The 12559-nt window shown below is 47.8% G+C and overlaps 1 protein-coding gene across 1 annotated transcript in view; it reads left to right on the top strand.

Annotated features, from left to right (window-relative positions):
* Window positions 1-12559, top strand: part of TRIM71 (tripartite motif containing 71) — a 62570-nt gene that overhangs the window by 47436 nt on the left and 2575 nt on the right. The window contains exon 3 of the mRNA XM_086720340.1: window positions 10257-10391. Coding sequence (XP_086576466.1) covers window positions 10257-10391 — 135 coding nt within the window. The remainder of the gene's footprint in view (window positions 1-10256; window positions 10392-12559) is intronic.

The raw sequence follows: 12559 nt of genomic DNA, 5'->3' as shown, positions 1-12559 counted from the left end.
CAAACACCAAAATAAAATCCTAGTAAGGGTTATTACATGGAAAGGAAGGGGACAAGTATTAAAAAAAAAAGAAAACGCAAACTGGAGGTAGATATATTAGAAGTGAAACGAGGAGGGTGCGTGAGTGGCTCAGTCGGTAAAGCGTCCGACTCTTGATTTCAGCTCAGGCTGTATCTGTCTCACGGTTCAAGATTGAGCCCTGTGCCCGGCTCTGCACTGATAGCATGGAGCCTGCTTGGGATTTTGTCTACCTCTCTCTGCCCCTTCCCTGCTGGCTGGCATGCTCTCTCTCTCTCTCTCTCTCTCTCTCTATCTCTCTCTCAAAAATACACTTAAAAGAAGCAATACAAGAAACTTATGCATAATTTTAAAGTTTTTATTTTTTGTAAGTAATCTCTACACCCAACATGGGGCTTGAACTCACGACCCTGAGATCAAGAGTCACATGCTCTTCTGACTGAGCCAGCCAGGTGCCCCCAAAATGCATGCATGTTAATAGGAGAACAGCAGACTAGCAAACGGGGCAGAGAAATAGTTACTCTGAAAAGATCATAATCAGTAGGCACAACTTTTAGGAAGAAAGAGACAACACAGGTGAAGGAATGAAAGGGCTGCAGACACCTTGCAAAGACACAGCCTGACCACTTCATATAAAGTACAGAAGTGTATTCAGCCTGAGCAGTAACCAGTCATAATGACACCAGAGCACTATTTTGGATAAGTGACGGAGTAAGTACACCACACGTAATCTTTGTGAGTGGGAGAGCATGTTTTGAAAAATATCCAGAGCTTTAAATATGGAAGGAACTCCGTCCTCTTAATAGGAATCTCCAAGGCCATGTCCTACCTCCTGAAGGTGCAGCTTGTACCAGTAGGAAAGGTCAACAATAGGAATTAAGGTTTTTCAGCCCCTTACATTCATAGAGTTTGGGATCACATTATAATACAGTGTTAACTAAAACTAGGAAACCCTGAAATTGGTCCAGGAAAAATTATGCAAAACAAGTAAAGATGCATAAAAAAATTATGGGAGGAAGTAGAAATAAGCCAAAATAGGAATAGTGGCGTTTTGCTGATTATGGTGGGACTGAGGCAGTTTTCTTTCCCCCAGTTTTATTGAGGGAAATGGATATTTAATGAACTGTACGTATTTAAAGCATATGAACACATATATATTCAACGTGTATTTCACCCATGAAAACACAACTATGTCAAGGTTAGGAACATGTTTATCACCGTCAAGTGTTTTCTTAAATTCTTGTGATAGTACCTGCCTTCCAGGTCCCAAGCAATTTATTCACCCCATTCTGTCATAGTTTAGGATTTTGTTTGTTTTAATCCGGGAGGAAATGAATTTAGCCATGAGTGACAGGCCTTCACTCTGCTCCCAAATGTGGTAGCTTAAATATGCAAGGCGTTAATTTCTCCTGTTTCAAAAAGTTATTCTAGAGGTACAGATAGTCATTGGGGAATCCTTCAGCTTTGCTTTGCCATTCCGAGGTGTTGACATTCATACCTTTGGCTACAAATGGCTGCTGGAACTCACGATATAGCATCTAAATTCTGGACAATTGAAAGGAAACAGGCATGCTCCCACCTTTTATAGAGATTTCCTAGAAGGCTGCATGGCATTTCTCAATTGGTCAAAATCCAGTCTTTTGACTGCTTCATTCGCCAGGGCGTTTTTCCTTCCAAGTGTTTATTTAAATTCCAGTTAGTTAACATACAGTGTAATATTAGTTTCAGGTTTAGGATTTAGTGATTCGTCACTTAACATACAACATCCAGTGCTCATCACAAGTGCCCTTCTTAATACCCATCACCCATTTAATCTAGCCTCCCCACCCACCTTCCCCCCAGCAAACCTCAGTTCTCTATAATTCAGAGTCTGTTTTATGGTTGGCTTCTCTTTCCCCCTGCCACATGTTCACCTGTTTTGTTCCTTAAATTCCACACATGAGTGAAATCATATAGTGTTTGCCTTTCTCTGACTTATTTCACTTAGCATAATAGACTCTAACTCCATCCATGGCAAGATTTCATTCTTCTTTATGGCTGAGTACTATATGTATATGTATATATACTATATGTGTGTGTGTGTGTGTATATACACACACACACACACACACACACACACCACATCTTCTTTATTCGTTCATCGGTCGATGGACATTTGGACTCTTTTCATAGTTTGGCTATCATTGATAATGCTGCTACGTATAACACCAGGGTGCATATATTTCCTTGAATCAGTGTTTCTGTATCCTTTGGGTAAATTCCTAGCAGTGCAATTGCTGGATGACAGGTTAGTTCTATTTTTAATTTTTTTCAGGAACCTCCACACTTTTCCAGAGCGGCTGCACCATTTTGCGTTTCCACCAAACAGTGCAAGAGGGTTCCCCTTTCTCTGCATCCTCGCCAACATCTGTTATGTCCTGGGCTGTTAATTTTAGCCATTTGCAGGGGCGTTTTGATTCAAGTTCGCTAGAGCTTCTGTTACTCTTCATCTGATAACTAGTATTAGTGAGTAGTAGTGATAAGAGTCAAGTGGGTGTTGTGCACACTGGCTATCTTTGCCCTACCCTTTTCCTGAGTTCCTTTATTGGACTTGAGTTGCCTACCTGGTTGAAAGGGTAAACGCTCTTCGTGTTAAACTACAGTGATAAATACCGCACCATTTAGCACAAAAATTAGAAGGACTGAGCTTGATGACTAAGCATGACTTTCTTAAATTGCACAAGTGAAGATAAATGTAAGTTAATCCAGACTTTCTGGACTACCTTGGTTCCCTGACTTCTGTTTTGTCTGATCACTTTAATAGACCGTGCACCCTGCAGCATTCCTATCTGCCGCTATGGAAAGTCTATCCCAAGGAATGCTGAGGATGGCTACTGTTTTATATTAATTTATGCAAACTAAGGCAGAAAGTAGATGAAAGAAACATTTTTTCCTGTTACAGATCTGGAAATGGAAGAACAAAATTTAGTCGTTATGCTTAAGATCCCAGATCTCCTCAGCCATAGGCCTTGTCTTTTCACCAATAAGAATGAACAGTCCTGGGGCGCCTGGGTGGCTCAGTCGGTTAAGTGTTCGGCTTCAGCGCAGGTCATGATCTCATGGTTATTGAGTTCAAGCCCCGTGTCGGGCTCTGTGCTGACAGCTCAGAGCCTGGTGTCGGCTCAGGATTCTGTGTCTCCCTGTCTCTGCCCCTCCCCAGCTTGCACTCTGTCTCTCTCAAAAACAAATAGACATTAAAAGAAAAATTTCAAATGAACTGTCCCTGTTTCCTGAGCTCTACTCTGTTTTAGGCACTGGAACAGGCACTTGCTCCAGTATGCGAGGTTTGGGTGTTTGTTCCATTTGGCAGAGAGAAAATTGTGCTTGAAAGCGACTAAGCAACCCCCCCAGAAGTCACAGTGGCAATGAGTGGGGGGATTGCAGTTTGAGTCCAAAACTGATGGTCACCTCTCATTGGGGAGGCAGCTGTGTCCCCGCCTTGTGTACTCAGTGTACACAAATGTGAGGGACTCGAGTGCACCGTGACCTAATTGACATTTTTCCCAGGCTGTCTTCATGAGGATCCTTGGTTGCAGTTGAATGAAAGGAGATGAATAGTCTCAGGGGACCGGGTGGAACACGGATGGATCAGGCTTCAGGTGTCCAGGGACTCAGACCTTGGTGCCAGCACTCGGTCTCTTAGCTCTGCCTCTCTCCATGGTGGCCTCGTCCTTGCTGTTGAACGTGGTGGGCATACACGGAGATGCCTTCCAGTCTTGCGGCATTGCAGCAAGCTATCCTCAGGGGGAGAGTTTTCCTTTTCCTCTCTTCTTTCTCCCTGTTGGGGAGAGGTTGGAACCTCCATTTGTAAAATTGCGGGCAAGGGCCCTTGATCGACCTGGCATCCTTCATTCCTCCTTGGGCACTGCACCTGGAGGCACTGTGATTGGAAACTTCCTCTGGCCTAAATGAACGAGCACGAACACATCCCATAAGTAAAGGATGCTACCGCCAAATCTGCAGTCAGATTTAAGTTCTTACCAACCTTACCTTTGCATGAGTATCCATGACCGTTCCCAATATATCTGCACTCCGTACAACTTGGGACTGGTGTGTTTTCATTTCCTTCTTAGCAGCTTTTGTTTATAAAAGACTTTTAAGAGCTCCGTTCCCTTTCTTCAAACAGGCACGTTTACCCATTATTAAATTACAAGTATTGGATGTACAGTTGACTGTGAACCACGGTTCCTGAGATAAAACTCTGAGAGACTCACTACTTGTTTTCATTTAGCTTGAGACACTTAGTTCCAGAAAAAAAAACACCCAGAAGCAAATCCTTCAATTAATTCTATTTAATCCTGTATAGAGAATTAACTCTGACAAAGGGTCTAGAGTTATCTACAACGAAGGAAGCATGAAAGATGTCTGTAGTGTACCTCATCGATGTTTTAAGACTGATCACTCAATTTTTAGGGCTTTTTAAAACCTTTTATTACTTTAACTTTGACTCTTCCTGGAAGTAAAACTTTTTGGTCACTTATGTAATTAGAGGGGTTCATAAGGTGCACTGATTCCCCTGGGGTGGGAGAGATGTCTGTAATCAGGATCAAGACACAAGTTGCTCTCGTAAAGGGAGCCTTGATTTTTCAATTAATGTATTTATCGCGCTTAAGATGCCATTGATTGTAATATACACATTTATTTTAGATGTACCTCACAAAGGGAAAGCCCCACTGACAGTTTTAAGATGAGTCTTAGTTTCTTTTTTTTTTTAAACTTTAATTTTATTTTTTTTAACGTTTATTTATTTTTGAGACAGAGAGAGCGCATGAACAGGGGAGGGACAGAGAGAGAGGGAGACACAGAATCGGAAGCAGGCTCCAGGCTCTGAGCCATCAGCCCAGAGCCCGACGCCGGGCTCAAACTCGCGGACCGCGAGATCGTGACCTGAGCTGAAGTCGGACGCTTAACCGACTGAGCCACCCAGGCGCCCCAAGATAAGTCTTAGTTTCAAAGTATTAAATGTGATAAAATTACATTTTAGAGTGAACTACGGTATCTCCCATGTCCAGTTTTCTGCTCTGTGAGTTTGCAGGTGACATTGGCATTCTCTGGTATTCTTCTGCCTGTTGGGACACTAATGATACCAGTCACCTGGCCACCCCTATTTCCCCTAACAGACATCATTAATCGCTTTCTGTACTCTTCCCTCAGAAACCCAGTTGGCCTCCACACTGAGTGACCAGCACTCGGCTGGCACACTGATTTGCCTACCCAGATGGAGACCCTCAGCTTTCAGATGTTAGACTGAACCTGCCAGCTCTAAATGACAACATTGGGGTGCCTGCGTGGCTCAGTCAGTTACACATCTGGCTCAGGTCCCATGAGATCAAGCCTGGTTGGGATTGTCTCTCTCCCTCTCTTTGCCCCTCCTTCGCTCACACATGGTTCTGAGCACTCATTCTCTCTCTCTCTCTGTCTCTCAAAATGAAAAGGTTTAAGAGATAACATGAGGGGCGCCTGGGCAGCTCTGTCAGTTGAGCATCCAACTTTGGCTCAGGTCGTTACTTCATCGTTCATTGGTTCCAGCCCTGCGTTGGGCTCTGTGCTGACAGCTCAGTGCTTGAAGCCTACTTCAGATTCTGTGTCTCCCTCCCTGCCTCCCTCCCTCCCTCTCTCTGTCTCTCTGTCTCTCTCTGTCTCTCTCCCTCTCTCTCCCTCTCTCTCTCTCTCTCTCTCTCTCTCTCTCAAAAACAAATAAACATTTTAAAAGATTAAAAAGGATAACATTTTTCTGGGGTGCCTGGGTGGCTCGGCTGGTTGAGCATGCAACTTCAGGTCAGGTCACGATCTCATGGTTGGTGAGTTTGAGCCCCACGTCAGTCTCTATGCTGTCTGCTCAGAGCCTGCTTCAGATCCTCTGTCTCCCTCTCTCTGCCCCTCCCCTGCTTGTGCACGCGCTGTTCTCTTTCTTTCAAAAATAAATTTAAAAAAAAAAGAAAAAAGACAAAAATAACCTCCTTCTCTAGCTGCATGCTTGTTGGGTAATTTTTGTTTTCCCTTCTTTATTGTAAATTGAATGTTTCTGTTTTTGAAATTTACCCAGCCCTTTTACCCACTGTCATTTTCCCCCTCCCACCTGCCCCTTGTTTCCTTCAAATGCCCTGTTTAGATAATGGAAACTAGTTCAGCAGGTCCTGGTCTGCACATCTTGGAATGCAGTGCTTGACCGGACTTTCTATGATTAGGAAAAGGACGCTATATTTTGTCTCTGCACGTAGGGCTTTTATGACTCTCAACCCAGGGAATGAGCCTATCCTTGCGCACTTGGGGATCGCTCAAGTTACAGTAAGAGCTTTGAACCCCTTCTACCTGATTGAAAAATAGAAGAAACCGTCCTTGTCATAGAAGGGAAATCGAGACCCGAGGGCCTGCTAGGGACCTGGCAGGGAGCAGGCCTGGCTGGGAGACAGTAGGGAGAGAGGCGAATAGACACTCGTAGCCAAAGAGGGTGGTCCTTGCTCTGTCCTGCAGGAGGTTCTTGTCCTGCGGGAACGTAAGCCCGTTACTTCCATTTCCTGTGGTTTTTATGGAGAATCAGTCGGTATATGACACGGCGTTGGTATAAATAGCAGCTTGCCGCCTCTGCTTTCCGTTGAGGAAGCTAAGAAATCTATGGGCAAAGGCTTGGTTGCCTCGGTCATGTATTGACTGGGACGCCAGCTAACGCGTCTGAAAACAGGGTGTGTGGGTTACTAAGGTATACTCTGCGCGGAATCTGACCCCTTCGCACTTGTGCCGTGTGGTGCTGGGCTGTGGCCCTGCAAACCACGTGTCCGGAAGTCGGGAAAAGGGACTTCCTTCTTCCATTTGCCTTCCTGCTCGTAGCAGCATTTCTTCGCCCTGGCAGCAGAGCTTAGTTACAGTTTCCAGCTTTTGCCACTCCCAGAATGAGCTGGGCGTGGCCCCTGGTCCCTGCTTGTAACCGCGTCTCTTCTCTGTGTCCTCCTGGCCCGGGGGTGGTGGCCGCTTACCAGTTGCGGTCTGCCTCTCGGCCTCCATATGCCCTTTGCCCTGACGGTTCTCCACTTCCTGTTTAACTAGATTCTCTACACTAAATCATCTCCGTTTAAAAAAGTCTGGTGAGGTTTCCCATTTTCTGAATCCATCCTGACCGCCTGAGACCTTTGAAATCGACCTCGCGCATTTAGGATACCTGTGTGTATGCATTCAGTGATTGATCGGTCTAAATTTTGATCGTTCGGTAATTTGGATATTTCCATCTGCTTCAGTTTGTTGGCTGCTGTTTCCTAGGGCTGCTATAAGAAATTGCCATAAACTGGTGACTTAAAATAGGAATTTGTTCATGCAGGATTCTGGGGTCTAGGAGTCCGAAATCAAGGTGTCAGCGTGGCTGTGCTCTGAAGGCTTTAGGGAAGAGCCACTCCTGGCCTTCTCCAAGCTTCTGGTAGTCACCAGCACTGCTTGGTTTCCCTTGGCTTGTACCTGCACGGCTCCTAATTCCTGTCCCTGTTGTCATGTGGTCTTTCCCTGCGTGTCTGTGTCTTCACATGGCCTTATGTGATGCTCCCTCATTGGATTTGGGACTCCCTCTAGTCCAACATGACCGCATCGTAACTCGTCAGCCTGAAATTGGGGGACGCAATATATTTTTTTAAATATTGATTTATATTTTTTAAACCTTTTTTGATCTTTCACATTTACTTATTATTGAGAGACGGAGAGACATAGAGTGTGAGCAGGAGAGGGACAGAGAGAGGGGGAGACACAGAATCTGAAGCAGGCTCCAGGCTCTGAGCTGTCAGCACAGATCCTCGAACTCAGGAGCCATGAAATTCATGACCTGAGCTGAAGTCAGGCTTAACCAACTCAGCCACCCAGGCTCCCCGAGAGAGAGGGAGGGAGGGAGAGAGGGAGAGAGCAAACGAGCAGGGGAGGGGCAGAGAGAAAGGGAGACACAGAATCCGAAGCAGGCTCCAGGCTCTGAGCTGTCAGCACCGAGCCGGACACGGGGCTCGAACTCACAAACTGTGAGGTCATGACCTGAGCCTAAGTCGGATGCTTAACCAACTGAGCTGCCGAGGCACCCCTAATAGTGATTTATTTTTGAGAGCAAGAGACAGCATGCAAGCAGGGGTGGGGCACAGGGGGTGGGGTAGAGGTGGACTTCACACTGACAGCAGAGAGCCTGACCTCCGGCTTGAACTCACAAACCACGAGATCATGACCTGAGCCGAAGTTGGATGCTTAACCAACTGAGCGCCCAGGTGCCCCTGGGGGAGACAGTATTGAACCCAATATACTTACCTAGTGCTTTGTTAAAATAATGGCCATGGCCGCAGACATTAGCACGGGTAAAACATATCATGGACTGTGTAACTAGCCCCGCGTTTCGTTTGATATGCAATGCAATGACACTTAGGTAGGAAAGGTGGAACAGAAACACGGGAAGGGGTCGTTCACTGCCAGTTTCAGGAAGGAAGTGGCATCTGAGCTGAGTTGTAAAATGTAGGCTGAATTTGGAAGAGACTGCATTCCAAGCCATGGATAGTCTCTGAGCATTCCAGATCTGCCCGAGTGCCACCTCTGATCAGCTCAGTGGATTGTTAGGCCTCACAGGGATCGGGGCAGAGGATGCCATGAGCAGTCAGCCACGTCAAGCAAGGGTGCTTTGGAGGCAGTTGCGATGTGAGTGTGACTTTCATGCCATTGGCGCGTCACCTAGACTGAGAGCGTTAACGGGGGGATTCCCTGTTGTAAGCAACTGTTTAAAGGGAAGCATAGTCCTACAAATAAGGGTGCTCATATGTGTTGTTGGGTTCCATTTATGTGAACCATCCAGAAGAGACAGCGGTGTGGAGACAGCAGCGTATGGGCGCCGTGGGGAGAAGGGAGGTGGAAGACTGCCTAGTGGGTGTGGAAATGTGCGGGGCTAGATGGCTGTGATGCTGAACATAACTCGGAAGGTGCTAAATACCACTGCATTTTATGGCCTACGTCTATTACCACAATTTAAAAACAAAATTGGGCAGGAAGTGTGCGTGGGCCTAGGTGCAGGACTGTGCCTGTAAGCCGGGAGGTCCATGGGATGAAGGGGAAGCATGCTTGAGGTTCCGCTGCAAGTGTTGATCTGCAGAGCGCTGTTGATAAGGTAAACACGATGTCCTACTCGGCCAGGGGCTGTGCTGAGCTCCCTCTGTGGATTTTCCTGCCTTTCCCTCCCCTTCGCCCAGGCTGCAGAAGGCCGGACCCTTGTCCGAGGCCTTGCAACTACTGGAACGTGGAGCTGGGGTCTGAAACTGGGGTACCCGACTCCTAGGATGACTCCAGCCTGCTTTGCCCAAGACTGCCTCAGTTGTATCCTCCACGTGCCGGAACCCCTTGGTCCAGGGTGCGCCCGTGGTTGGTTCCTGATCCCAGACCAGGCTCCAAACCCTTGGTGCTCCTCTAGGCCCCTCCTAATTTGGGACACCCACCCTAAGACCTGTTGAGCACCGTCAGCGGTTTGGAATCCCTGATTTCATACCTCAGTATCTCAAAGAGATCCTTGTGGCTTTTCAAGACACATCATGTAATATTAATGAAAACACTGGGCCTTCTGTCTTGATTAATTTTTTATGAACAATAATACGTCTGATTAAACTGGCTGCTTTACTAGGGCTGCTGGTACAGGGTGGGGCACACGGTGGTGCGGAGACGGTCTGGCGAGCTGACTTGGCCACAGGGCGCGCACGGTTTCTCTGGCAGAGCAGACAGTCCCCTGGGTCACTTGGGGCTGGTGCTGGCTGGAATGAGCTGAGCTGCTAATGCTTTGACAGCAACGGGAGGCCTGCAGCTCCCCCACACCTTCGCCTGAGGGCTGTGCCGGCCTGCGGGGTCTTCCCTGGTGGCCAGTAAGGCCAGAGAGTCTGTGGGGAGTGGCACATTTCACGTCCGATCCTCCTTCCCGGTTTTCGGCCGGGGCCCCGCTACCCTGGGCTCCCGGTGTCAGAGTAGCTCTTAACGGTCCTGACGTCCGCTGTGTAGGTGCCGTTTCCCATACGAGGAAGTCCGGCGCTTGCCCGCACCTCCCTCGGTTCCATGTCGGACAGGTGCACTCTCTTCCTGCGTGCCTGCTTTCTTTCCAGGGAAGCGGGCCGAGTGGTCCCGGGGCCCAGGCTGTGAGCTTTTCGGGTCTGTGACTTGCACGGAGCAGCGGAGGTCCTCCTAACGCCGTGAGCTTGTTCTTGTTTTTCCAGCTGAGCATCGAGCAGGCCCAGACGGTGGCGGAACAGGTGGAGATGAAGGCCAAGGTGGTACAGTCGGAGGTCAAAGCCGTGACTGCGCGGCACAAGAAGGCCCTGGAGGAACGGGAGTGTGAGCTGCTGTGGAAGGTAAGGGGAGCTCGTGCACCCCTGCCCCGGCCTCCGCGGCCGGTGGGTTTTCAGTGAGCTGCAGAGAACCCATGAGGATTTGAGCGTCTGCTCGCTTCCAGACCCCAGCTGGAAGCCAGGAGGTTCTCCACAGAGGTGGTTGGGTATCCTCAAAAGGTGACCGAGAGAAGGGGACACGGTCGAGAATGTTACGAAAGCAAGCAGGTGGGAAGCATCCTTAATCTCGGGGTCCTGCCTAGTTGTACTAACTGACCCCCTGTCTCCCACTTGGGAGGGCAACACGCGTGTGCCCGCTCTTTAGATGAAATCAGCTGGAAGGAGCCGTCTCCCCACCCAAGTCTTCATGCCAACATTGTCTTCTCTGATCTTCCCTCTGCCCTCGGAAGAGGAGAGAATCTGTTGCCTGTGAAGGGGTCTGAACTTCAAGCCAGTTCAGCCGTAATCACGGTCTCTTAATACATGAATGAGACCATACACGTTGCTGAGTAGAAAGGGTGCACTTAGGTGTGTGCGTGCTCGTTTTAATCATCTAAACTATGTGAAGGTAGAGATGGGATCTCAGTTTCTGAAAGTGATCCTCACCAGTCACTGTGCCCTAAAATGTTCTGCAAGGCTGCGTTGGAGTTGTGCGTGGCGTTTTCCATTTAGTTAGCTCACAGCCAATTGCTTTCTGCCTCTGTTGGCTTCTCAGGAAATAGGACTCAGTTGCCTTTTGATGAGAAGTGAAGAATCCTTGGGTAGAAGAAGTCTCAAGATTTTATTCAGCACATATTTTATGGAGGCACCTTTGTGGGCCTGACATGGTTTTCAGACACTCACGTGCCCCCATGGTCTGCCAGGTCATGCCACCCACGACTGTTAATTATAACTGAAAGGGGCCCGCTTTGTGCAACCTGAGAGCTCTCTGGGGAACTCTGCCACAAACTTGCTCTTCAGGATTTGCTGATGAAAAGGCCTTTGTGCGAAGGAGTTTCTCTGCGCATCTCACCTTAGGTACCCTCCCTCCTGTGAGGCCGACTCCTGCCCTCTCCCTAAAGGCAGTTCTCTTTCAGGGGGCTTGGAAAGCAAGTTTTTAGTCTTGGAGAAGCAAATTTGGAAGAAGAGTCAGTCTCTTTTCGCAATATACTTTCTTTCTACCTCATTTCTAAAAACTCATTCTCCGATAACCTCTGAAACAAGCTCACTCGTTCGGAACACAGGTACCTAAGTCCCATTTGTCTTTGCTTTTTATTATTATGCCTCGCCCTCCAGATTTTGTGGGAGTTCCACTCTCTTTTACTAATTACTGCCTTTCCGCCCCTCCCAGCAAAGCTTTCCTGCCTGTCTGTGCTCGGATACGTCTTTGTTATACAACATCTCATTTTCTTGCATCATGCATTACTGAAGGGATTTGAGTGCCAGGTGACCCGGTTTTGTGTATCTAGATGTTTTTTCATGCCTGTGGCTTACACATTTCCAGGGGGTTCGGCTACCTTGTGGGATTAGCTGCAGCCACCTCGTTGAGAGCACCAAACCAAAGGCCAGAGGTTTGGCCCAGTGCAAAAACAAAGGAGAAAGCTGCTCTTTGATCTGTCCCCACACATGTCCTGCTCCCAGAGCCGACAGATGGAAAATCATGAATGGGTCAAAAATCACATCATTGCCCCCACCAAGGGAAGATCGGACTGAAATCCAGGCCCCCCCAGCAGGAGACCCTTATTCTGAAATAGTCTTTCTGTGGTATTGTCATCAGCAGAGCTCTCAGAAGTCGTGATTCTGTCTGCAAAATGGCACGAGCCAGCTGGGTGGCACCTTTATTCCCATCACAGGGGAAATCACTTTAAATTGGAGGACTTTTACTGATCTGATGCAGAAACATGGAGAAGTGGCTCTCTTTCATTGGTCAGAGTGAACCCCACGCTCCCAAGTAGAGTGGCTTGAGACCCTCAGAAGCAGGGATTATTTGGGGCAGGTCTGATTTCAGGTTTGTAGATCACAGCAATTTGGATTTAAAGGGCTCCTTTGGAAATGCAGGCCAGTGGTTTCCAAAGACTTATCTCCAAATTTGGGGTGTAGGGCCTTTCTGTGGAGGCAGAAAACCGTGGAGATGGGATGTGTGGCCGGGCAAGGGGGTACAGGTTGTAATCTTGAATTAGGTTCTCAACAAATCCCTTCACTCCCTCCACATA

Source organism: Puma concolor, chromosome C2 (assembly GCF_028749965.1).
Source record: "Puma concolor isolate L17-30 chromosome C2, mPumCon1.1.hap2, whole genome shotgun sequence".
NCBI classification, from domain to species: domain Eukaryota; kingdom Metazoa; phylum Chordata; class Mammalia; order Carnivora; family Felidae; genus Puma; species Puma concolor.
Note: the sequence above shows the minus strand (reverse complement) of the source record. Positions and strands in the feature narration are given on the sequence as shown.